This window comes from Pantherophis guttatus, chromosome 1 (assembly GCF_059756535.1).
Source record: "Pantherophis guttatus breed Tessera chromosome 1, ASM5975653v1, whole genome shotgun sequence".
NCBI lineage: Eukaryota > Metazoa > Chordata > Lepidosauria > Squamata > Colubridae > Pantherophis > Pantherophis guttatus.
In genome coordinates, this window is record NC_142063.1 from 1,492,599 (window position 1) to 1,520,380 (window position 27,782).

At 40.9% G+C, this 27,782-nt stretch overlaps 1 protein-coding gene across 1 annotated transcript; it reads right to left on the reverse strand.

Annotated features, from left to right (window-relative positions):
• Positions 1 to 1,354: 1,354 nt before the first annotated feature.
• On the reverse strand, positions 1,355 to 27,295 carry LOC148116234 (vomeronasal type-2 receptor 26-like). Its single transcript, XM_087883523.1, has 3 exons — positions 27,170 to 27,295; positions 3,576 to 3,672; positions 1,355 to 2,448 (listed from the first exon to the last, which is right to left on the reverse strand). Exons 1-3 carry the CDS (start codon positions 27,293 to 27,295, stop codon positions 1,544 to 1,546), a joined length of 1,128 nt encoding a protein of 375 aa, XP_087739649.1. The 3' UTR covers positions 1,355 to 1,543.
• Positions 27,296 to 27,782: the final 487 nt, after the last annotated feature.

Consider the following 27,782-nt stretch of genomic DNA (forward strand, 5'->3'; position numbering starts at 1 on the left):
TACAAAGGGAGGTTTATCTCCTCCGACTGAAAACATCAAAGTTCACAAAAGCCAAAGAATAGTCAAGTCCAGTCCAAAAAATCAGTCCAAGCAGAGCATATAACAAAGTTCCAGAAATGCAGAATGACTTGCTAGCTTTCAGTTTTGTCTGTCGTAAAGCCTGAATGGCCACCACACCCCCTTTTATCCCCTGTAGGGTGTGGTCCAGTGACTCAGCTTAATCTCTGGCATGCCTCCTTCTCTGCTGCGTGCACTTGTCTTTCTGACGCTGTCGGGGATCCAGCCAAGACTTATCTCCATTGCTGTCTAACTGAGGCTGCTCAGAAATGCCTGGCTCTTGGCCTATCTCTTCTCCTTCGGAAGACACCTGAGGCATTGCCAGAGAGGAGGCTCCTGGAGAGGGAGGCCTTGCCAACTCCTCTCCTTCACTTTTGGAGTCTTCTCCCTCCGATAAGACGGTCTCGGGGGTCAGAGTCACAACACTTACAATGGTGGAGACATTCTTCAGAAGAAAACACTGCAGATAGACTTTTCTGGCTCTAACTGTTTAGACAGCCCTCCTGTACATTTAAAGGTCTTCAACAGTTACAAAACATATAAATAAGGCTTGGTAAAGCTCTCCTCAATGAGAAGCAGGAATAGCTAAGAACAGCAATCTTGCAAAACAGGCAGGCCATGGACTTGATGCTGCTCAAAATGGCCCATGGATGTGAGGGATTTCCTGGTTTGGGTTGCTTCAACCTTACTGACAATTCCTTGCAAGTAAAAGCAATATGTGGTGGCCTATAGGTGGAGCAATCAAGAGGCTGTGAGTTCGATCCTAGGTAGAGGCAGATATTTCTCTCTCTGGGCACAATGAGGATGTATCTGCTGCAAACTCTGCATTGGCAACAGGAAGGGCCAGTAAACACTCATCTCCATTCAGTTGCCCTGACTCCACCCCACAAGGGATTATGGGGTCAATAAATGACAAAAAATAAAAAGCAGTATGCAAGATGTAAAGGATCAGGCACAAGGAGCTACACAACAAGCCTCAGTCTTCTATGCAATTGGCTTTCCTTGTGGGTACCTGGGACAGGCTGGTTGCAAAATTTGGCTCTAGATTGCCTAGCTCTTCTGCCTGGCATTAAAGTCTTTTCAAACATTGTTTCCAGAAGAGTGAGCGGATAAATCCAGTCCTTTCAGGATTTTGCCTTCCAAGAGGTGAAAAGGGAGAAGAGCTGTGAGGAAAGCAAGTTGTGGGAGGAGTGAGACCCTCTTAGCAAGACAGAAGCATAGAAAGAAGGTCTGCTTTTGGGACCCTGAACTCCTTGCTTCTCAGTACATTTTATCAAAATTGCTACTGCAAAACAACTGATTGTGTTTCTTTTTATTAAGGCAATAACTCTCGAGGATACTAACAGCAGATGGGTGGGAAAGTAACCTGAGGATTGTTATTTATGGATATTTGTGCTTACAACATCGATTGTATTTTTTATACGTATGATCATCATTTCGCACCATTTTCTTGGTTTGACCTATTAGGAGTCAAAATACTTCTGACTCACATAGCTATATTTCTTCTGGTCGTTAGTTGCTCCTTTGTATTCAGGTCTGGCCTCAGAATAATAATGTAGCACTTGGGGATGAAGACACAACCAAGCAGACCAGCACTGGAGGCCAAGATGGAGAAGACCTGCACAGCCACCATGTATTTCCCTTTGGTGCTCAGGTAGGTGGGCACAAAAGTCACCCAGACACTGCAGAAGACCAGCATGCTGAAGGTGATCAGCTTGGCTTCATTGAAGGCCCCAGGCAGGTTCCTGGCCAGGAAAGCCACCGTGAAGCAGATGGCAGCCAGGAAGCCCATGTAGCTGAGGGTGACGTAGAACATGACAACGGCCCCTTCCTTGCATTGCAGGATGATCTCTCCAGGCTGGGAGTGGAGGTCAGAGTCAGGGAAGGGGGGAGAAACTCCCAACCAGATGGAGCAGATGATAATTTGGACAGCAGCAGAAGAAAGGATGATGGAGTTGGCCAAGCTCTTCCCCAACCATCTCTTCACTCGGTTTCCTGGTTTTGTGGCCAGGAAAGCCAGCACCACCGTGATGGTTTTGGCCAAGAGAGAAGAAACAGCAACTGAGAAGATGATGCTGAAAACCGTCTGTCGGAGAAGGCAGGTGGCTTTCCTTGGTTGACCAATGAAGAGAAAATTAGACAAGAAGCAAAGCAGGAGGGAGACCAGGAGGATGTAGGAGAGGTCCCGGTTGTTGGCTTTGACAAGGGGAGTTTTCCGGTATTTAATGAAGATGAGTAAGACAAAGCCTGTGGTTAGGGAAAAGAATAGAGCAAATGACACCAGGATGTTTCCCAGATGTTCTTCATAAGACAGGAAGGTTATAAATTTGGGGATACATTGGACTTGATCCCCATTCGGATATTTATCATCCGGACACTTGGTGCATTTTTCTGTATCTGAGAAAACAAAAAAAAAAAAATTTCTTTAACATATTATCCTTTTACCTTCAAAGAAATACATTCATGGGACAAGATGCATTTCTTACCATCTTCTCCACAGAAGGTTCATAAAAAGAATATCATTTTCTTAAAAAAATAATATTTCTGATTGTTTATTAAATTGGGGAATGTCATAGGACATTAATGATTTCCCGTGTAATGTGGAGAATCTTCATAGGAACCTACATTATTACAGGTAAATAATAAATCAGTTACTCTTTCTGGACACACTTCCTGAGTCCTCCACATGGCACTTCTTAATATACAGGACTCAGGAGAGGCTAACTTTTGGAATCTAGTTTGCTGGCAGGGAAAGCCAGTCCTGCAAATAATCAAGAACGACTCCTGGGAGCAGCGATAATATATTTGTCATGAGGTGGACCCATAACTGTCCTCACCACCTCATTATGCACCAGCAACATCTTCTCAGTGATCCTCAAGGGGGGAGCCATATAAAATGCATTGCAATCCCAAAAATGGACGATTGAGAATCTCCATAGACCATGAATTGCAATAATCCTTCTGGGAGATGGACCCAAGATAATTCCTCAAGTTTCAAAGAACTCAGATCTTCTCAGAAAGGTTAAAAACTATAAGGATGCCTCCCAACTGAAAACCAGAAGAGAGATTTTCTCTGAGAGTAGTGAAGCTGGTGCAATCTGTCAAATCCTCCTCTCTGTTCCCAGCCTCCCCTCCATGTTTGTCATCCCTTAGATAAGAAATTGTGCAGTTTGAAAATAAACAAGCTTCAAACTTTTAACTTGGACTTCCATGAAAATGCTCTGGTGTGGATGAATCCATTCCCTGTCTTTTTCTTTGGTGTCACCCACCTTCCTGAGTGGAGAAGGTCCCCTCTGGACAAGGAACGCAGTCATAGCAGCAAACTGGCTCTCCTTCTCGAGCCCTCTTGACAAATCCAGGATGACAACTTTCCACACATTTGGACTGAGGCAGAGACTGAGCAGAAAAGAAGGAATGTCAAAAGTAAAACCTCAGAACTCACCATCCATGGAAAACGGAGGTAGACATAAGCCTTAGAGGAGTAAGTAGGCTTTGGTTAAATAAATATGAAATATCACCTGACTTCCCACTCCCTTGGATCTCATCTATCAAAGAATGGTGTTGCTGAGGTGCAGAAGAGCTTGATCTGCTGTGGCCTACACCTTCTGGAATATTCTACCATTGGAGGTGAGATATGTCAGATATAAATGCCTTATTCTCCAATGTGTAAATAGTGTACAGACAGGGTATCAGGGGTTAACTTATTCTTCACTTCTTAATGTATTCATAATTCACCACTCCCACATATAGCTCCACCCATTGTATATATAAGGAGCTACCTACACCATTTCCCTTGCTTCTATCTGTGAATATTCAGTGAATATAGAATGCCTAATGTAAATAAAAGAATATATAGTTAAATCTTTAACTCTTGTTGATCTTATTGAGTCTGATCCTGAAAATATTGCAACAAACTGGTAGCAGAGGATGGTTAATTGACTCAATAAAAAGCTTTAAAATGTCTAAGAAAGATAGGCCCAACACCAGGGCCTACAGCAAAGAAATGGAAACGGAACAAGAAATAATCAACGAATCCACGAATGCAATTTCGAGAGAATCCGAAGAATACACCACTGAAGACGAAGAAATAATTGATGACCAGGAGGAAATCGAAATAGAAAATAACGAACTCAGGTCAGAGATATTAAAACTATTAAAAAGCCAGAAGAATGATGAAAGCCTCATCGCGAACCTCCAAGATATGCTAAAGAACAGCGGAGCAGCGAGAGAGAAAAACATCACCAATGAAAAACCCAAAGATCCAAAAATAGTGAGTAATATGACTGCGGAGAAAATCATTACAAAGAAGAAAAACGATGATCCCGCGCAAAAATTTGAATGGCGGCCATCTTGGTTTCAACCGGCCTCCAAGATGAACGAAGAAGAGCCAATCAGCAAGCTCAATTCAAAATTTCTGGCGCGAAAAATATTATCGGACAACGAAAACGAAAAGGAAGATTCAAACACCTCAGAAGAATCAGAACCAGAAAGCGAGGAAGATCCAACAAAACACCAAATAAAATCAGCGATGAAAACGCTCTTTGCTGCATTTGGGCCAAAACTGAAAATTACTAAAAAGACACCAAAAAAGCGAACGAGCAAGCCAATGCCTCAAGACCTGCCCGCTCCCATCCTGACTACTAGAGCGCTGACGCCGGAACCCAGAGAGCCCTGCCGATACCGCCCTACGCCGCAGACCGAAGCAAGCACCAACGCTTTCAATAGAAGAGGAAGAACAGCCACCATCGCCAGAACCCCCAAAGTCGAACCAGAGACCGACTCATCTGAAGAAGAGCAGAGCGAGCAAGCCGCAATGAGGAGAACCTTCCACGACGACGCCGAAGAAGAAATGGGCAACGCGCATGCGCGAAACTACGCTGACGATCCGGGAAGACATGAACAGGAGAGAAGATCATGCAGACTCGTAGCGAGCATCCCCATGCCGTTTTGCAATTTTCTGCATTTACGAGACCACGGACTACCTCAGGTTGTAAGTAATGGACCCAATAATGTCGGAAATTTACCCAGTGACTTCCCAAAACTAAGGGTTGATGGCATTAATTTACAAGAATGGTATCAACAGCTCCAGGTTGTCTTTATGAAGGAAAACTTACTGTTTTTTATCACTAGTCCCCCAAAAAGACCTTGGACACTAAAAATAGATTGTTTACACCATAGAGCTTTTTTCTTAATAATATCTAGTGTGTCTCCTGCAATGTATCACAGCATTAAGCCAAATTTGACTGTTTCAGAAATTATTCAATGCATGTTTAATTTGTTTCACAGTGACAGTGTAGCCACCACCACAAGGATATCTAAAGACTTCTTTTCATCTAGGATAAAACCAGGGGTTTCCATAAGTGAACATTTAATATCTTTGAACAAAATAAGAGCTGAACTGCATTTGAGGGGGGAGGTGATTTCAGACCAAACAATGAAAAGTGTCATTATCAACTCACTTGACCCATCATGGGACAACTTTATGTCACATTTAAACACAATCAATCTAGGGTATTTATCCATAGAAAGTCTATCTAACAAATTGATAACAGAAGATAATTCTAGAAGGAATCGTTCTAACAATCACACAGAACATAAACCATATAGGAAAGTAGCTTTCCAAGAAAAATATAGTGGAACATTTAAATGTCATAATTGTGGATCCAGGGAACACAATAGAAGAGATTGCCCAAAATTCTTAAAAGAAAGATATAGATCAGAATACAGAAACAAATACGATTATAGACAGCCTTCCATAGAAAGGCATAGATATAGGAGCCCACCAAATCACAGAGAGAATAGAGGGGGCAGAAACAATTCAAAGGATAGAAAGTCTGGTTCACTGAATGGATTAAATAAACAAGACAACACTAACACACAACAAAGTGAGAACAATAATTGGCTTATTGATTCTGGAGCAACTAATCACACCACTAATAACAAAAGTATATTGTCTTCATTTGCAGAAGATAAATTTGTAATTAAGGTAGCTAACCAAGAAAAGGTTCAAGTATTAGGTAGAGGAAATGTAACCTTGCCTGGTTTAGGAAAAATAGAGGGGGTATTACTAATACCTGAAATACCTCATAACATATTAAGTGCCATAAAACTAAGCAGAGATTCTGACATTAACATTGTCTTTTCAAAAGGAAAGGCAACTTTGGAAAAGAATAAAATAAATGTAGGCACTGTGGTGACTAAAGGAGGACTACCTTACCTAATAACAAAAGAAAAATGGTTACATAACATTGATTCAAATATGGAAGATTGTATTGAAATAGATGATGAGAATGTTAGCAACAGTGACAATGATGAATGTAAAATATCTCATGATCACACAGATGCACACAACGATAAGAAGCCAAAGATAGGTAAACCAATTCATGATGAGTGTGCTCACATATTGCATAGGAAGTTAGGACATGCCAGTTTTCCTGTAGTGCAAAAAATGACTGAACACGCAGAAGGTGTTAAAATAAAGAATTGTGAAAATTATCTGGAATGCTCAGTATGTAAATCTACAAAACTAAAAACTAGTCCCAGGCCAAGAAAATCTACCAGATCAACTAACAAAATTTTTGATTTAGTACACATGGACTTAGTTGGTCCATTAACTCCATCAATCACTTATAGGAAACGTTACTTCCTGACAATAGTGGACGATTATAGCCGCTATGGATTTGTTTACACATTAAAACACAAAGATGAAACATTTCAAAAATTTAAAGAATTTTACAAACGCATAGAAACACAACACAACATCAAAATAAAACAAATTATGACAGACAGAGGATGCGAATTCATGTCTAAAGAATTCTCACAATGGTTAAAAGACAAAGGAATGTTACATTACACATCTAGTCCATTTTCTCCGTTCCAAAACGGGATTGCAGAGAGAAAAAATTCCACATTACAAACCATGATTAGATGCACATTGGAAGATGCTGGCTTAAGCAAACAATTCTGGTCAGAAGCCCTACATTATTCAAATTACACACAAAATAGAACATGGTCCAGCATTATAAATAAGACACCATATGAAGTGATGTATAATAGAAAACCAAAATTAGCACACATGCATATATTTGGAGTCACAGCAGACGTACACATACCTAAACAATTAAGAAGAAAGGGAGAAAATGTGTCCAGGAGACTCAGATTTATGGGATATGAGACTGGCACTAAAGGATACAGATTCATTGATAGTAACAACAAATTTATAGTCTCCAGAACAGCTGTGTTCCATGAACAAGCTAACTGGTCTAAATTACATCTTAATGAGATATTCCCAAATAAACATGAAGGTACAAAATCTCATGAGAAAGGGACTATAGAAAAACAAAATATCAACAAATATAAAAACAAAACCAAAACTTGGACAAATAGCCAACTCAAAATAAAGACAGATACACTAACAAAAAAGGAAGCAAGATATTTGCATGATAACGATAGTAAACCCGAGAAAATCATTAGAAACACCAGAAATCAAATGCCAAATAAATACAAGGATTATGTAATGCACATGAATGGTGAACCAACAACACCCAATACATACGAGGAAGTGTTAAAACTTCCTCACGAAGAAAAAGAAAAATGGGAATTAGCAATGAAGAAAGAGATGGAAAGTTTACAAGGACTAAATGTATTTACACCTGCATCTGCACCTAAAGATAAGACAATTATTGGTACCAGATGGATATATAAAATTAAGAATTTAGAGGGAGGAAATACTCTATACAAAGCTAGATTGGTTGCACAGGGTTATGCACAGAAATATCCAGAGGACTATACTGACACGTATTCCCCCACTGTAAGAACAGAGAGTGTCAAAACAGCTCTAGTGGTAGCTTCAGCACTCAATCTAGATGTATTCCAATATGACATACAGACTGCGTACCTACACGCAAAATTAGATAAAGAAATATACGTGAGAGCACCTCATAGTCCATACACAAACAGAAATGAGACTTGGTTGTTAAACAAGAGTTTATACGGGCTAAAACAATCTGGTAAACGGTGGTATGATTGTTTAGTAAAAGTACTTAAGACCATGGACTTCAACGCTACCACTGCTGATAATTGTTTCTTTGTCAAGAGGGGTGATGATTACATTGAATTTGTACTGATTTATGTGGATGACATTTTATACATAGGAAAACATAAAGAAAGAAGAGAAACTTTTGTAACTAAACTAAATGAACATTTCTCATTGAAATCTTTAGGCAAGGTAAACAAATACCTTGGTGTCCAAATTAATAAGACAAAAAGGGGATTCAAACTTACCCAGAGAGATAAGATCATAGATCTTTTAAATAAATGCAACTTAAACAATGCCAAACCTTGTGATACCCCTATGCAAACTGACTTTCTAAGGAATTCTGATGAATCTTCTCCCGAGTTCAAGGACAATACATTCTATAGATCAATCATAGGTTCACTCCTTTACATATCTAATTGGACTAGACCGGACATCGCTTTACCACTCAATTTATTATCTAGGCATGTCAGCAAACCAACAATGTACCACTGGGAAGCTGTTAAAAGAATTTTAAGATATTTAAAAAGTACACTAGACTTTTGTTTAATGTTAGAACCTAATGATATTAAAGAACCAAAGCTTACGTGTTATGCAGATGCAGATTGGGCTGGAGACACCTCATGCAGAAAAAGCACATCCGGTTATGTATTTCTCTTAAATGACTGTCCAGTTTACTGGTACACTGGTAAACAAGAACTAGTGGCTACTTCAACAACAGAAGCGGAATATGTTTGTTTATCCAAGGCCGCAAATAATCTTGTATGGTTTAATGATTTAATTTCAGATGTCTGGAAAAAACCTGCTCTGCCTTTTGTTATGCATGAAGACAATAAAGCAGCCATTGAAATATCTAGATCTGATGCCATTGGACAAAGATCCAGACATATAGATATAAAATTTAAACATGTGAGACAATTATCTCAGGATGGATTTATTAAAGCAGTGCATTGCGACACTTCAGAACAATTAGCTGATATATTAACGAAGCCTTTACCTTCTAAACAGCATAAATACTTAACCTCTAAGTTGTATGTTTTGTATTGTCCTGAATCTGAATGTAACTGGTGTTGTATAACGAATCGGCATTTAGAGGGGGATTTGTCAGATATAAATGCCTTATTCTCCAATGTGTAAATAGTGTACAGACAGGGTATCAGGGGTTAACTTATTCTTCACTTCTTAATGTATTCATAATTCACCACTCCCACATATAGCTCCACCCATTGTATATATAAGGAGCTACCTACACCATTTCCCTTGCTTCTATCTGTGAATATTCAGTGAATATAGAATGCCTAATGTAAATAAAAGAATATATAGTTAAATCTTTAACTCTTGTTGATCTTATTGAGTCTGATCCTGAAAATATTGCAACAAGATAGGTCCCCACAATACTGGCCTTCTGGGAGAACCTTAAAACCTGACTTTGCTGGGTAGCCTGGGGGCTCCATAGGAGGGTGCTGTTCTTGGGGTGTTCTGTTGTGGGCTCTTCTTAATATTGATCACATTGTATTAACTTTTTAACCTTTCTGTCATTTTGTAAGCTGTCCAGAGTTGCTGCAATAATGAGATAAGTGGCATATTAAATGAATGAATGAATGAATAAATGAATAAATAAATAAATAAATAAATAAATAAGTAAGTAAGTAAGTAAGTAAGTAAGTAAGTAAGTAAGTAAGTAAATAAATAAATAAATAAATAAATAAATAAATAAATAAATAAATAAATAAATAAATAAATAAATAAATAAAGAGCCTTGTTACTACAGTGGTTTAAAGCACCCTGTTATTAACACAGCTGCCTGCAATTTACTGCTGGTTCGAATCTCTCCAAGGCTCAAGGTTGACTCATCCTTCCATCCTTTCTAAGGTAGGTGAAATGAGGACCCAGTTTGTGGGGGCAATAAGCTGACTTTGTATAAATATACAAAAGTATGAAGGCTATTGCTTAACGCACTGTAAGCCGCCCTGAGTCTCCGGAGAAGGGCGGCATATAAATCAAATTTAAAAAAATAATAATAAATAAATAAATAAATAAATAAATAAATAAATAAATAAATAAATAAATAAATAAATAAACAAATAAATAAATAAATAAATAAATAAATAAATAAATAAATAAATGTCTCACTTGCTCCAAAGGGTTGTAGGAGATACAATTACTGGCAGATTTCTTCATTTATTTCCTTCCTTTTGCTTCTGGCATATTACATTGAGACAAACTTTAGAAAAAGTTCAGAGAAGAGCAACTAAGATGATCAAAGACCTGGAGACTAAAACATAGGAAGAACGGCTGCAGGATTTGGGCCTGGCTAGTCTAAAGAAAAGAAGGACTAGGGGCTGATAGCAATATTCCAGTATTTGAGGGGCTGCCCCAAAGAAGAAGGGGTGAAATTATTCTCCAAAGCACCAAAGGGCAGGACAAGAAACAATGATTGGAAACTAATCAAAGAGAGAAGCAACCTGGAATCAAGGAGAAACTATTTAACAGTGAGGTCAATTAACCAGTGGAACAGCTTACCTTCAGAAAAATTGGAGCTTTTTAAGAAGAGACTGGACAGTCATTTATCTGAAATGGTATAAGTTTTCCTGCCTGAGCATGGGGCTGGACTAGAAGACCTCCAAGGTCCCTTCCAGCTCATTCTATTCTATTCTATTCTATTCTATTCTATTCTATTCTATTCTATTATATTATATTATATTCTATTCTATTCTATTCCATTCCATTCTATTCTATTCTGGCCTGGCCTGGCCTGGCCTGGCCTGGCCTGGCCTGGCCTGGCCTGGCCCGGCCCAGTCCATCCTATCCTATCCTATCCTATCCTAAAGGTCTTTTCTACCTGATAAAGTCTGGAGTGATGGAATTGAGAAAAGATTTAAACGTTCTAACAAAATTAGAAGAGTACCACTCCCCACATTCAATTCTCCATCTTGGTGACTAGGCTTAGCCCACATGAAATGGGTTCTAGGGCTTTGGAAACCAGGGAAAGGTCTCCAATATTTTCCCTACCTTGTTGAGCGACTTTAGCCTTGACAGAGCATCTTGGTTGATAATTACTCTCTGTCTTTCAAAGCTCCCAAATTTCAGTTGGATGGGATCCTCCTCGGAGAGAATCAACAAGCATCTGAAGTCCAGATCTGCTGTTACATCTCCATTTTGGTCCAAGTAGAGTTTAAAGTGGGAAAAATTCCAAAATTCATTCTTCTCAAGGAAGGGGTGGAACTGGAATGAATTCATTCCCATATTTTAAAAATGGAACCCTTCTTTCTTTTTTTTTAATCCCATGTGGTGTTTTAACATTTGAATTTTTCTTCAACAGTTGTCTAAATTGCAAATAGGCTTGGTCGGGGGAAAAGTGTTACCAATATCTTCAGAAGTTAAAAAAGGTTCAGCAACATTTGTCAACCACATATTGAGAAAATATAGATTGAGAAAACAAATAATTGACAAAGTTTGTCGATTCTATGAAACATTCTTGAGCAGCTCACAAATAAATTAACAAAGAGATTATGTATACACTCCCGGAAAACAACAGGGTGATTACAAGAAAGCAGGGATTTGTCAAGAAGAAAGTTGCCAATTTAATTTTCTCTCTGATAGTTGACAGAAAAAAACACATCCTAATAAGCTAATTCTACCTTATTGTAAAGCCAGATCAACAGAATCTTGCAAGTACAAATCTCCCACCATCAGTTTTGATTGCCTGAAAAGTTAGGGATGATAATTTTTGAATTCCTTTTTTTTTTTTTGCCTGTTATTCAGCTGTTGCCTGCCCCCTCTTATCTGGTTGCTCCCAGGAAATCTTCCCCATCATTCCTCAAGATCATTCTGACATGTCATTACACTTCTTTAATGAAATGTGGGGATGGTGGCAGGGGTGAAATCCAGCAGGTTCTGACAGGTTCTGGAGAACTGGTAGCGGAAATTTTGAGCAGTTCGGAGAACCGGCAAATACCACCTCTGGCTGGCCCCAGAGTGGGGAGGGAATGGAGATTTTGCAGTATCCTTCCCCTGCCATGCCCACCAAGCTATGCCCACAGAACTGGTAGAAAAAAAAATTGGATTTCACCACTGGATGACAGTAATAAAACTTGATTTTAGCAAAGTACTAACAAATTACTTCATGGGGTTATGATTAGGAAGCTACTTACGTACGATCTGAATTGTGATAATTAGGTGGAGAAAAACTGTCTTGAGATGAAAGGAGCTGCTCCAGCCATGAAGAAAGACAACAAGGGAAAGAGCCATGTTGGTTTATGGCAGCTGAAAATCAGAAGATGCTTCTAGTAGCACCATTTTCAAATAACACAATCTCTTTGTTGAAGAGGATAGCGCACTCTTCCAATTACTAAAAAAATGTTACACAGAAGATTAAGCGCTATCTGTTTACTGTTATTCCATAGTTTATAGATATGGAAAAAATGATCTCAGTCACAAGACTGAGGAGATTCTGGCTGAATAAGAAGAAGAACCTCATAAAAGGAGGAGCAGTTTTAGCTGAGAAATTCAGTCTCCTCTTGTCTTAATGCAAAGACTGAGCAGATATAGGCCAAAAAAGCTTCGGATGGGATTCATGCAGAAAGGAGTGGTTAGTGCCTGGAGGCCGTGCGGGCCTGGATGGGGAGAAACAGGCTCCAACTCAACCCCTCCAAGACCGAGTGGCTGTGGCTTCCGGCGTCCCGATATAGCCAGCTGACGCCATCGCTGGCTATTGGGGGCGAATCACTCGCCCCCACGGAGAGGGCTCGTAACTTGGGCGTCCTCCTGGACGCACGGCTGTCGTTAGAAGATCATTTGGCGGCCGTGGCCAGGGGGGCTTTTTATCAGGTCCGCCTGATACGCCAGTTGCGCCCCTTTCTAGATCGGGACTCCCTACGCACAGTCACTCAGGCACTCGTCACTTCCCGCCTGGACTACTGCAACGCTCTCTACATGGGGCTCCCCCTGGGGTGCACCCGGAGGCTCCAGCTGGTCCAGAACGCGGCCGCGCGGGGGATTTTGGGGGCGACGAGGCGCTCCCACGTGACACCTCTCCTGCGCGAGCTGCACTGGCTCCCGGTGGTCTTCCGGGTGCGCTTCAAGGTGTTGGTGACCACCTTTAAAGCGCTCCATGGCTTAGCGCCGGGGTATCTACGAGACCGCCTTCTGCCACCAATAGCCTCCCACCGGCCAGTACGCTCCCACAGAGTGGGCCTCCTCAGGGTGCCGTCCGCCAGACAATGTCGGCTGGCGACCCCCAGGGGGAGAGCCTTCTCTGTGGCGGTGCCCACCCTCTGGAACAACCTCCCCCCAGAGATACGTACAATAACAGACCTCCGGATTTTTCGTCGGGCCCTAAAAACCCATTTATTTCAACTAGCTGGGCTGGCTTGAGTCAAATTTTAAACGGATTTTAAATTGGAATGTTTTAATTACGGCCAAAATTATTTAATTATTTTAAACAGATTTTAGATTTTGTATGTTTTGTATGTATGTCTTGTTTTTACTTTGGCTGTTCACCGCCCTGAGTCCTACATTGGAGAAGGGCGGTATAGAAATTTAAACAAATAAATAAATAAATAAATAAATAAATAGTCTAGATGTCCTCAAGGTCTCCATTAAATTTATAAAGTTAAATTCTATGATGATATTCACAAACCACATACCTACAGGGATTTATTTAAAACTGCATGCATCATTTTAAAATTAGCAGTGTTTAATACCAAATAATGAATATTAATATTTATCTACCATGATATAGCCTCTTTGGAATATTAACCCCCGGTTGTCCAAAATTAGCATAATTTTTGCAGCATAATTAGGTTGAGATGGTTCTCCTTCTTCTCCATTGGACTTCTTCTCAAACAGAACTGAGATTAAGGGACGGGAGGGTAAAACATACGATGAATGGTTGCAGGAACTGGGCCTGGCTAGTCTAGTGAAGAGAAGGACCAGGGAAGACATGAAAGCAGTTTTCCAATATTTGAGGGACTGCCACAGTGAGGAGGGGCTCAAGCTATTCTATAAAATACCAGAAGGCCAGACAAGGAAGAATCGATGGAAATTAATCAAGGGGTGGGATTCAACTAGGGGTGGGATTCAGCCAGTTCAGACCAGTTCAGGCAAACCGGATGTTAATTTTAATCTGATTAATCTGACCCCTCCCAGGAGTCTCCGTGCAGCCCATTTTGGATGCCAGGTAAGTGCAGGGCCTGCACGGAGGCTCTGGGAGGGCGAAAAATGGGCCTTCCGGAAGTTCCAGAAGTCCAGAAATGGGCCCGTTTCCAGCCTCTGGAATGCCTCAAGAGCCTGGGGGAGGCCGTTTTCGCCCTCCCAGAGGCTCAAGGAAAGGTTCTGGGGCCTGGGGTGGGGTGGGTGAAAATGCTCCCCACCACAGGAGGCAGAAGTGCAGGAGGCAAAGTAGGTGATGCCCACCATGGCCACGCCCACCCAGCAACCGGGCAGAGAACCGGTTGCTAAAATTTTTGAATCCCACCCGTGGATTCAACCTGGAAATAAAGATAAATTTTCTGACAGTGAGAACATCAATGGAACATAAGTTGCCTGCAGAAGTTGTGGGAGCTTCATCCCTGGAAGCCTTCAAGAAGAGACTGGACTGCCATCTGTCAGAAATAGTGTAGGGTCTCCTGCTTGGGCAGGGGGTTGGACTAGATGACCTACAAGGTCCCTTCCAACTCAGTTAATCTAATCTCATTAATGGACACTTGGCAGAGTCCCATACCTGCCACGGTTGCAGCCTTGGAGCTCCCAAACCCTCTTCACCCTCCTTCCTTCTCCTCCTGTATCTGGAGGAATATGCAACATTTAAGGCATGCACCAGAGTCTTAATGATACTGTAAACATGTTTGTTATTTTTGATCCGTAAAGTGTTCCTTCCCTGTTGGGTCTCCATTGATGCTTTCTGGGTGCATCTTCTCCGACCATTGAAAGAAGAGACACGGTTTGAAAAAGAACAGCGAAAATACTGATCTTCAAACTGGACATCTACAAAGAAGTAGGGTTCAAACGCATCCTCTTTTGGCCATTGTTTCTCCTGAAAACTAGGGGACCAAATACTATGGACATGTTTGAGACATCTGTGTTTTTTCAATGAATATGTTCCCAAATTTGTGGTGATCCAGACTTTCCCTTCAATGGGTCCTGGCAAACCTTCAAGAGTTAAATGGAAAGGAAGGATTCTGTCTGAAATGGAAACGTATTCTAAGAAGTGAACAAAGACATTGACTTGTCTCCACTTAGAGAGGGCCTCTCTGAAGGGTGCCGGATGTCTAGTCATTGAGATTCGTTGTGATATAACCACACAAATTCCATTCCTGACAAGCATAGGAGTCAAAATCCTCATGAAATTCTCTCCCTTCTCTGTGTCTGAAGCAAAGAGGCCAATCAAGGTCCATCTGAAATGGAGAAGCAATTGGACAATTGCTGGGTACTGGATCCCTTCTTTAGGGAGCATCTGGTGGTAAAAAGGGAATTGACTTTTATCACTCAGAGCCTCCGAAGCAGTTCGATAACTGATCTGAAAAGACAACGAAGAATGCTTATATTTGGGTTCGGATCAAGTCCAAAACATTAGCTTTTAATACATCCAACTTCATTCTCTTAAACTTGTTAGATTAGTTTATTGCTTATTAGTCACGAGGCCTACAAAAATACAGAATATAAAACACAGAACATTAAGAACACCATATATAAGCATAGAATAAAAAAAATTAAGGAAACAAGAACATGAATAAAGAATGAAAATCATACTTCTATATCACCTTTATAATTTCCCGCAATCAGATTCAGATACAAACTCAAGGTAAACTGCTCCAAACTCGATTGCAGCAAATACGACTTCAGCAACAGAGTGGTCAATGCCTGGAATGTGGTTTCATAAAAAAAAAACCCAAATTTTAACCTAAGACTCTCTACTGTTGACCTCACCCCATTCCTAAGAGGTCTGTAAGGGGCCTGCATAAGGGCACCAGCCTACCATCCCTGTCCTACTGTCCCCATTTATTTGTACTCATTTCCTATGTCCATGTCCATGTTTATACTTATACCTGCTATCTTGTACATGTTTGACATAAACAAACAAACAAGCAAACATATTTTAGGTGAACTTTTGTTCGAATAAAGTGCCATATTATATATATTTTTTGAATTCTGATAGCACAGGAAATAAGTTGTTTTAATATAAGGATCACAATGTTTAAGTTGTTTTTATAATGTGCAGTCCAAGCTTTTGAAAGTTTTCTTTCTTATATAATTGAGATTGAAAGGATGAACGTGTTAGTCTCTCTCTGGAGCTCCAGAAAGACAAGTTCATTGGGACTTGGTTAAATCTTCTATATTTAGCCATTTTTTCCAGCACATTCTCACTAAAATAAATATCTCTCGAAGGCACTTTTGCATGTAAATACTTGCCTTTTAATGGAACTTTTGTCTGTTAAAAACGACAGAAATTTGGAAATCTCAGTTTCTACAGCTTAATTTTATATCAACAATTGTATACCCCAATTTTAGACAGGGGAAAAGTTGTATAAATTCCCAATTAAGGTCTGAGGGTGGAAGAACTTTTATCCACCCACAAAATCGGTACTCTGGGCTCTTTTGATGTAGAGTGAGCGAAGATCCAGTCTCCAAGAAAGCTACCTCTAGATAAGGAAAGGTGTTACTTGCTCTATGGCTCACCACTGAATAGCCCTCTATGGATATGATGTCATTTTTAAAATTCATAACTTTTGACTCTGATTTATTAAGAATCAGATACTTCTTATGGGAGTTGGAGCCAAGTCTTCTTTACAGCCTATGGAACCCAACTTGAGGGAGTCCTTGGTGCTCTCTGAGCTTGCTTGTTTTCTTCCAGACGTTTCATAACCTGAACTGGCTAAACATCATCAGTGCTAACCATCATCATCATCATCATCACTAGTACTGATGATGTTACCTAGTTTGGGTAAAGAAACATCTGCAAGAAAACAAGCAAGTTTAGAGAGCACCAAGGACCCCTCATGTCAACCCCGAGCTACAAATATTCTCCTTTGTTACAGGTATAATAAGAATAATAATACCATCCTCAGTTTATAACAAGATGATAATAGATGTATCTAGTGTCTTAGGCATGTGAACCGGAGGGTCCTTTATGAGTCCTGGTAAGTCATTCATGTCTAGACTGAATAATAATGGTACAAGTATGCACCCTTCGTGAGCTTTGGTCCCATTTGCTACAAGTGTCCAGCAGAATCCACCCAAGCCATGAAGAGGGTGTCATGAGAAGATACGGCTGCTTTGATGGTTGCCTCCTTCTCAATATGGATCCCAATCACCAGCCATGAGATCTCGAATGGCTATGGTGAAAAACAGCTCCTGAATTCCATGGAGAAGATGCAAGTGGGGATATTGATCACCCACCAACTCTGCTCTCACTTTACTAGATACAGAAACACACACACACACACACACCTGTGGGACTTTGTAGGTGCCTCCTAAAGTTGACATCTGGATGGAAATGTCCCTTCTTGCTGCATCGAGAAGAGTCAAAAGACCGTCCTTCTTCCCACAGCTGTAGTTGGGGACATTGGCTTCTCCAGTAGAGAGCATGTCCAGCAAAGCATCTGAAGTGGCAAGTGAGCTCAGCGAGTTGTCATGGATGTTGTAGCCAAGTGTGAGATTGTGCAGGAGCTGTGGGTTCTTGTTAGCCATGTGAATGGCAAAAATGAACCGGACAATTCTAAATTTATCAGAAGATAACCTACCTGAAGGTGCCCACCTGTGGAAAAATATTCATATTATCAACACCACCATCGAAAACAATAAAATGATATTGTTTAATGTATTTACTCTTTGTCACACAACCCTATTGAATTTTAAGCCAATACTGATCCAAAACTAGAGGCAAAAATTAAACCATTCAATGAGCATTGATAGATAGATACAGATACAGATTAAGAGAATTGGAAGGGACCTTGTAAGTCATCTAGTCCAACCTCCTCACTCTCACCCAAGCAGACCCTAAACCATTTCTAACAGATGGCAGTTCAGTCTCTTCTTGAAAACTTCCAGGGATGGGCTTGACATAGGAAATTGCAACCTTTTCAATAGTTACTTTAAACAAAAGTCAGTTTTCAAACAGATGAACTCAGGGCTGGATGGGGAGGAAGAAACAATCTGGAGTTCTTTAAGCTGTTTCTCCATCTTTGGATTTGAGTCTCTTCCAGGAAATTAGGTGGGTCCTTCCATATAGGAGTAAGTGAAAGTTCCATCATCCTGAATGACTTACGAGTGAGTCTGACTAGAAGGAGCCATGTTGAAAGGCAACGTTATATTTGAGCTTAATGTTGCTGTGGTGACCATGCTAATGAGATGGTCTCCTGGCCTGTAATAACTTGGTGGATTTTTTCCATCCCGGTGCTCCAAATTCATCGGGCACTTCCTCCTAAGCTTTCCAGAGACTGGCTGGAACACTGGCAGCATCAGAAGCATCAGGAGCAGAATCAGGAGGTCCATCATTCCTTGGGCTGAATCAATCCCTTTCTAAACAAGGACACCAAGAAGTTATAGAAGAATTCCAGGCTTCCCACAAGATGGAAATGCCAGCGGTTCTCCTGATTCAGACAGAGACAAGCCGAGCTCCATCTGGAAAGGAGAGAAAGTACATTCAAGAGCAGAGCTCCTACCTGTCTCAAAATGTGTGACACCAAAGAGCCTGACCTGAAGCATTTATCCTTTTCTGATGCAAGATCCCTTCCATGCTGCTTCAGTCTGATGTTTACATCAAGGCAGTCGCTGGAGAAGTGACAGAAGAAGTCACAGAGAACAGGATGGTGATAATAACACTGTGAAGCAACTTCTCCTCTGGGAACCCTGAAGTTCTTCCAGGGCTCCATGTGAGGAGGGATGTCTGGAGAAAAGCATTAATATCACAGATACACACCTAGGGACATTATTCTGTAATGGTTGTGGTCCTTGCTGTCCAGACAGGTCCATAAAATTATCAAAGTACAGATTAGGTAAGATCTGGCTCAAAAACAGTAACTGTGAGAGGGACCTTGGAGTCCTAATGGATGATCCCTTGAATATGAGCCAGCCGTGTGCAGCAGCAGCCGCCAAAAAACCTAATACGATCCTGGATTGTATAAACAGAGGCACAGAATCAAAATCACATGACGTATTAATGCCGCTTTATAAAATCCTTAGTAAGGCCACACCTGGAATACTGCAACCAATTTTGGTAACCATACTACAAGAAAGAGGTTGAGACTTTGGAAAAAGTGCAGAGAAGAGCAACTAAGATGATCAAAGGCCTGGAGACTAAAACATAGGAAGAACAGCTGTAGGATTTGGGTCTGGCTAGTCTAGAGAAAATAAGAATTAGGGGTGACATGATAGCAATATCCCAGTATTTGAGGGGCTGCCCCAAAGAAGAGGGGGTGAAATTATTCTCCAAAGCACCAGAGGGCAGGACAAGAAACAACGATTGGAAAAAAGAGAGAAGCAACCTGGAATTAAGGAGAAATAACAGTGAGGACAATTAACCAGTGGAACAGCTTCTCTTCAGAAATCATGGGGTGCTTTTAAGAAGAGACTAGACAGTCAGTTATCTGAAATGGTATAGGTCAGGGCTGTCAAACTCCCGGCCTGTTGGCCAGATGCATCACACGCTAGCCACGCCCACTCCCAGTTTAGCAAAGGGGGGAGGGAGTCCCAATATGTTCATCTTGTATGAAAGTAGCTTCTGTCTACCCTTCTAGCTCCCCCAGGAAGAGTCAAAGTGGTCCTAACAGGTTCCTGGTCTGAAATCCATCAGGTGTTTCTGCATCAAAAAGCTAAACATTGGATCTCTCTGGATAAGGAAGCGATAAACCAGGGCAGCCACTTCCTTCCATATGACCCCACTTGGTCAAATCTTGATCGGATTAAGTGAATGGCCTTCAAAATTTAATATTGAAAGAAAAAATTAAAATCGAATCTGCTGTGTAGTGTAGTGGAAACTTACTGAATGGAGAAACAAGCCTGTCAAAGAAACTACAATGGATGAGAGTGAGGAAATGGTAGTAGAAAGGCAGGATGTGGGATACAGAGGTGGGTTTCAGCAGGTTATGACCAGTTCTGGAGAACCAGTAGCGGAAATTTTGAGTAGTTTGGAGAACCAGTAGTAAAAATTCTGACTCGTCCAGCCCCCATCTATTCTCTGCCTCCCGAGTCCCAGCTAATAGGGAGGAAATGGGGATTTTACAGTAACCTTGTCCTGCCACGCCCACCAAGCCATGCCACGCCCACCAAGCCACACCCACAGAACCAGTAGTAAAAAAATTTGAGTCCCACCACTGATAGGATAGACACGTAGGCAAAAATTAGCCAAATCTTCAGAGTGGGGAAAAGAGGAATACAAGGTGTAAAGAGGAAATTGTTAGCCAAGGGGAAATTAATTGAATGGGATAACAGGAAAGGCAAAGCTAAAACGGAAAAACAGGAAAAATCTATTGTTCTAAGAATCCATAAAAAAGCTCAGAACTCAAAACAGGCAACTGAGCATGTCTAATTAGCTGATGAATATTATTTGACACACTTTGCATAAATTATCTCCTAATTTTGATGTACATGTGATGTATGATTTAGTATGTAGCAGAAATATGTAGGAGTCGGTCGGGCAGAGCATAACCTTGTAGCACCTCAGCCAATGGGGAACGAGGAGGGATGTGGAGCAGTTTCCTTTCACTTACCTTTGCTACCGGTTCACTCGCGCATGCGCAGAGCGTATTTGGGCGGAGCCTCCCACCACCATTACTACCGGTTCACCCGAATTGGGGCGAACCAGTAGAAACCCACCACTGATGTGGCAGCCAGAACAGGGTTGTATGAAGAAAGGAATATGTTGGGTTGGAACTTTGGAGAAAAGCTTCTCTCCCCATTTTTTGTGATAAATGAAACAATGGCTGGTTATTGGTCAGGAGAGCTTGTCTCTAATCATGAAGGAAAGTAGCCAGGAACACATAACAAATCTGATTTCTGAATTCTGCACTTTTTAACTATCATCTAGACCAGAGGTCTTCAAACTTGGCAGCTTTAAGACTTGTGGACTTCAACTCCCAGAGCTGGCTGGAGAATTCTGGGAGTTGAAGTCCACAAGTCTTAAAGCTGCCAAGTTTGGGGACCCCTGATCTAGACAAAGTCAGTGGAATTCTACACTGTTGGGATAGAAATTATTTCATTGGTCCTAAAATGCACTTGTCATTTAGAAGACCTTGTTCCGAAACAAACATTTAAAAATACATAGGAGTAAAACTACACATTGAAATTAGGATTGTGGTGTTAATTTCCTCTTATGTGCATATCTTTTGGTAAACCTGGAGTTAGAAAGGCATGATACAATTGTCCCACGATAAACAGAATCTTTTATAATGTACAACCCTCTTCAAAAAAAACATCAGTTTCCAACATTTTTCAGAGCAGCCATTTCTACAAGAACACATATTAATCAGGAAAAGCCAATGTTAAAAGTTCTCTTATTTTCCTGTCTCCAGAAGCAGTTTCCAAGCAGAAGCAAAGTTGGATATGTTCTTTTCTCTAGTTCAAGCAGTCAGTTTTGCCATTCTGCAACATTTGCCATTTTTTCACATGTTCTTCTGTTAAGGAGAGTGCTATATCTTTCCATTTTTGCACATAAAGAATTCTCACCACAGTCAGCATTTACAATAAAAACCATCCTTGTCTCATAACCTTAAAAGAAAAACTTCCACTTTCCATTTTATATTAGCCTAAAGAATTTTCTGCATTATAACATGAATTTGAGCCTAATATTTCTTTGCTTTATCACAAGTCCATCAAAGATGCTAAAAAGTACCTTCTTTAGAATAACATTTCCAACATATATTTGAAAGACCTTCGACCATTTTTCAAGTATTAAGTACCAATATAATATAATATATGTGGGTATATAAACAATTTTTATTTATTTATTTACATTTTTGTCATGTTTATGTAGTGCATATTGGAGGTGGTGACCCTTTGAGAGCTATATGCAACGAAATTTCATTTTAATGTATGTCGATTAGTGTTCATTCAAAGTGACAATATTCTCTTCTCTTCTCTTCTCTTCTCTTCTCTTCTCTTCTCTTCTCTTCTCTTCTCTTCTCTTCAGTGGTAGGTTTCAAATTTTTTTACTACTGGTTCTGTGGGTGTGGCTTGGTGGGAGTGGCAGGGGAAGGATACTGTAAAATCTCGGATTTTACATACGGATCATTGGTATGATTGCCCAGACTAACTAGGATACAACAGATTGTCACAAGTGCCACCATGCCCCATGAACACTTATACTATCCAAACAAACTATGAAAGAGGCCAGACTCCACCTTCCTTGAGTGCACATGCTCAGTTTCACACAACTCAAATACCCAACTTCACCTTGACTCTCAACTGCATCTGATCTGTGGATTAACAACAAGAGACCCAAACTCATTTTTCTTCATCTGGTGTATGAAGAGCAATTTTTCCTAAGCAAGTAGGAAAATTCCATGCAATTATCAGAAAAACAGTAATTTCTAATGTGTCCCCTATGGATTTCTACCCACAAAAATCTTCCGAGATAAAACCTGTTTTGATTATATGCTCAGAGTTCTCCCGGTGGGGACAGGACATGTCACCTTGCCTTGTCTTGCAAAGAGTGAACTCCAGAGTTTGCTCAGATTCAGCTGGGCTTATTTTCCTCTTTGGTCACAGCCCAAACAGAGGTAAAGGGTAGTATGGTTGACATAAATTTGTACTGGGGGCATCCAAGTGGTACAGTCTCTCTTTAAAGTCCTGGTGATATTTCAAGTGCTATCTACAAATTCATCATCTTCACAAACATGGATTTTTGATCTTGGAGGGGAGGGGAGAAGAATGACTGGGCTGCCTCTTCTCCTCCTGCTGCTGCTTTTCTGGCTCCTGCCTCCAACTTCTGCTGAGAGGATGCAGATGGGATGTGCATTAACAAACACTTCACAGACTAAGAGAGAGTTTTACAGACCTGGTGATTTCATTATTGGTGGGAATTTTCCCATAGGAACCGTACATGCCTTCACTATCCAATCCTATAGAAAAATCCCATCTCTGATTCAAGAGAGTGTTTTGTAAGTTTTACCCAGAGGGGAAAGATGTGTTCAGGGAGTCCTTTCAGAAATACTTGTTCTAGTGATGTTTGCAATGCCCTGGCATAGTTCAGATCTTTGTGCTTTTCTCAGTAAAGAACTAAACTCATAAAACTGTCTGGAATTCTCCATCTTTCCAGAACTCTTGATCAGGAAGATCATAAACCAGCGAAAAAGTGAGGAGGGGCAGCACATTAGAAATTCTGCAAGTGAAGAGGTTGACTTACAATATGGTGGAAAATTCAATCTTCACTTGTAATTTGATTGTTGTAATCAAATTACAAAGGACATTGTGGGGGGGGGGAAGCAAGATAAATTCCATCAACACACACAAGATTTCCTTAAAATTTCCCCAATGATTTTTCCCCCGTAGAGTCATGCCCAAGAACTACCAGCAATTCATGGCCTTGGTGTTTGCAGTCAGAGAGGTCAACAAGAATCTGCTTCATCTCTCCAACATCACCCTTGGCTTCCACATCTATAGCAATACTCAGACTGAGGTGACAATTTCCACAATCAGCCTCTCCCTGCTCTCCACTCGAAGCAAAATGGTTCCAGGTTACAAATGTGACATGAAGGACTCTCTGCTCTCTGTCATTGGAGGTCTCAACCCCAAATCCTCAAGGCTGATGGCCTCCATCTTCAGCATCTTCAAGGTCCCACAGGTAAGAGAGCTCCACTGGAGACAATATGAGGTAGACAAACAACAGAAGCACACACAGAAGCCCAAGATGATAGCCAAATGTGTTTTGGGCGGCAAATGTATATTTATTTATTTGTTTGTTTGTTTTAATTTGTATACCGCCCTTCTCCAGCAGGACTCAGGGCGGTGAACAGCCCAGTATATGCCTAGAGAATCTGCACTATAGTTGAATTTGTTTTTATATTTTATGTGTCAAGATACATTTTTATTTTATTTTATCATATACTTAGAGACTCTTTGATGAGAGTTTGGAAGAAGCATCGATTCAAATGGGATTATAAAATACCGCTATGGCTGGATCTTGGTCATACTTTGTGGAATACAAATATAATGTCACTCGGGGGGTTTTTATATAAAGAGGTTCTTTTTACAGATGCGGGCAGATGGCAGCTGAAGACATTGCAGACACTGTTGGACGAAGGGATTAATTTAACTTGGTTACAATATAATCAATTACAATTGAGATGGAAAGAGGACCAAAAAACTGGTATTATGTTGCATGAGGAAGAATTGGTTAGACATATAAGGGAGAAAGGTCCAATGCATATCAAAAGGCTTTATAATGTTTTGCTAGAAAGGGACTCAGAAACTGAATTAGTTAAAGACTGTATGATTAAGTGGGCACAAAATTTCGAAGAACCAGTGATGTTGGAAACATGGGAAAAAATTTGGGTTCAGAATGTTAAATTTACACAGTCGCAGAACCTGAGGGAAAATTTCTATAAAATGTTTTATAGATGGCATTTAGATCCCAAAAAGTTGTCATGTATGTACCCTAATGTTCAGCCAAAATGTTGGAGATGTGAATGTTTGGATGCTACGTATTATCATGTTTGGTGGACCTGTAGGAAAGTTAAGGCTTTTTGGATAAAAATTTGGTGGGTCATGCAGAATGTTTTGAAGAAAAAAATTCAATTCTCTCCACAATTGTTTTTATTGGGTATAGTTAAGGGTTTTACATTGGGTGAAACAAAATTGATATTGTATATGATAACAGCAGCAAGATTGTTGATAGGTAAATACTGGAAGAATGAAGCCTTGCCCACTATTGAGGAATGGACTTTGAAGATGGCCAGTTTTGCAGAGATGGCGAAGATTTCAGCATATTTAAAAGACTGTTCACAAGAGACTTATGAGTGGGAATGGAAAAGGTGGATAGAATATGTTCAGAACAAATATCAAACTAGGAAGTATCAAATAGCTTTTACTTGAAAATAATGTATTAGAAATTTTTTAATGTAATGAAGATAAAAAGAGAAATTATAAGGGGGAGGGAGGGGTTCAAGTTTTATACAAGTTTTATACTAAGGGGGGTTTTGTATCGGATATGAGTATATTGTGTGGAAGTCTGGGGGGAGGGGAGGGTTAGGGAGGGTTAGGGAGGTTTGGAAGTTTGGGGTGGGTGGTGTGGGGGGAAAAAAGGGGAGAAAATGTAATTGTAAAACTTTTGCAATAAAAAAAAAAGATACATTTTTATTGACCCAAAAGTGTTAGGCAATGAGATAATTCTGAAATGCTGCACTTTCCAAAAGGAATTCCTTTCTTCCTAACCTATTCTTCATAAAAATGTAACCATCCATTCAGTGCAGTCTATTCTCTGTATACAGTTGATGAATTGTGCCCTTATAAACAGTGGCTGTTCCTAAGAAGGCAAGAAAATTAAGCTTGCCTCTCAAAGTGAGACAGCCTAACTGGTGGGACAATAATCCCCTAAAGTCACCATAAAATGTTAATTTATCAAGAATCTCATTTTCTCCAGCTTGGTGTTGGCTTTGAGTTCTCTCAGGAAGACAGAAGAGTTTATCCTTCCTTCTTCCAAATTAATCCCAATGAATTTTCTCAGTATGAGGGTTTAGTCCAACTTTTCCTGTATTTCCAGTGGAACTGGGTTGGGCTCGTGGCCCCTGAAAGTGACAATGGAGAATGTTTCATGTCATCTCTGATGCCAATGCTCAAGGAGAAGGAGATCTGTTTGGCTTTCACTGAAATATTGAAATCAAATTTTCTTGATACTACAATGTTGAAATTACTTCATATTGTGGATATGTGGGCTAAAGCTGAAGTGATTGTTCTATTTGGAGACCCCAATAGTATTACAAATGTACAGGCAGCAATGAGTATCCATGAACATTTGAGGAAGACGTCATTTCGGAAAGTTTGGATCTTAACTTCCCATTGGAAACTTAGTGTGGTGAGGGATCAAGAAGTATCGATAGTAGTAAAGCCCTTCCATGGGGCTCTGCATTTTAGGCCCCACACTGGGGATGTCTCAGAATTCAGTCACTTCCTCCTGTCTTTAGATCCCTTGAAGCCACAAGGGGACCTCTTTCTTCCGCTGTGTTGGGAAAGGTTGTTTGGCTGCAGGATCCACAAACCAGGCGGGATCTTTCCAAAGGGGAAGAAACAATGTACAGGAAGGGAGAATTTACAAAATTTACCTTCTTACGTTTTTGAAACAAGCATGGAAGGTGAAAGTTACAATATCTACAATGCCATTTATGCGGTGGCACATGCATTGCATGCAATATATGGATCAAGAGTGCAACCAACCATGATGAGGCTTGGAAAGAGGATCTCCAATGTCCAGCCATGGCAGGTAATTTCTGTGAGTTCTTATCTAGTCCACAGATCCTTAGAGAGGAAGCTTCCCATAGGCATTTATTGAATTACTGATTAAATATCTTTACGGTAGAAGGAGAAAGGAGAAGTAAACCAAACCAGTCATCCATAAGATCCATAAAGGAAATATTTTCCTATAAATTCCTGAAAGGTCTTCAGTGGTTGCCTGAGGGTCAGAGGTGACCATCCCAGGGAGGAGGTTTCAGCCCAGAACAAGATGACAATCTGGCCATTTTTTGCAAGAAGTCCTAGTGGATATATTTGCAAAACCTATTGTCCTGTCCCAGTTCATGCAAGTAACACTCAGGAGGGAAGGTATATTTATTTCACAACTAATTCAGTATATTTATTTCACAACTAACTCTCCCGGAGCATTCCCCAAAACCCCAAGTCAATTTCCCAAAGTTTATAGGAACCCAGAAGTAGTGACCTCAGTGAGGGGGAACAGAGCTGGATAGGAGAGTAAAAACAGTCACCTCGCTGATCCCCACTGTGCCTCTCAGCGTTCTGCTCTCCTCATCCATGGATCAGGCGGGGACAACAGCTGTTCCTCACCAGAACTGACCCACTGCCGCTGGGCCTCATTGACCTCTCTCTCTTCTGCTTGCCAAGGCACTTCTCATCCAGTCAATTGCTCACCTCACTTCTCAAAGCTCCCATGACAGCATCCCTTTCCACCAAGGAGCCCTCCGCAATTTCCAGACCTCCTACTCCACTTCTTTTGGCTTTCAGGAGCTGTGGTGGCCCTGTCAGCCCCGGATCCATTTTGATCCTCGGGGCTGCTTTGGAAATGGGGGAGGGAGAAGGGGGTGAAGCCTGAAGATAGTCACAACAACATTCCATCCCCGTGGGACCAAGGACACTTGCTAGCACCTGGACAGGCGTTCCTGGACTCTGGGTGACTTGGGGACCAGGATTGGTGCATGTGACAGGCTGAGGGTGGACAGGGGCAGGGATTGAGTTTAGCTTAGGGGTTGGGAAAACGTGGGAGTTCAGATTCGGGTTTTCCCAGGTGTGCCAATATGACTTCTCTATTAAAGGCTTTGAATAGACTGAATTGGAGTGGACTTTGGTTGTTTGATGAGGAGTTTCTTGCAACCCTGACAGGCCCAGTGGTTAGAAAGCAGCATTGCAGCCTGACTCTGCCCATGGCCAGGAGTTCGATCTTGACCAGCTCAAGGTTGACTAAACCTTCCATCCTTCCAATCCTTCGGTAAAATGAGGACCCAGATTGTTGGGGGCAAGAGGCCGA

Bases quoted from the DNA above. Each gene is read 5' to 3' on its own strand.
- LOC148116234 (XM_087883523.1), bottom strand. From the start codon at position 27,295: ATGGATCCGGGGCTGACAGGGCCACCACAGCTCCTGAAAGCCAAAAGA. The intron at 3,673-27,169 runs GTGAGCAATTGA...CTCCAATGGTAG, and splicing joins TGGGAGCTTTGAGAAGTGAG to AATATTCCAGAAGGTGTAGG. The intron at 2,449-3,575 runs GTGATATTTCAT...TCTCAGATACAG, and splicing joins CCAAGGGAGTGGGAAGTCAG to AAAAATGCACCAAGTGTCCG.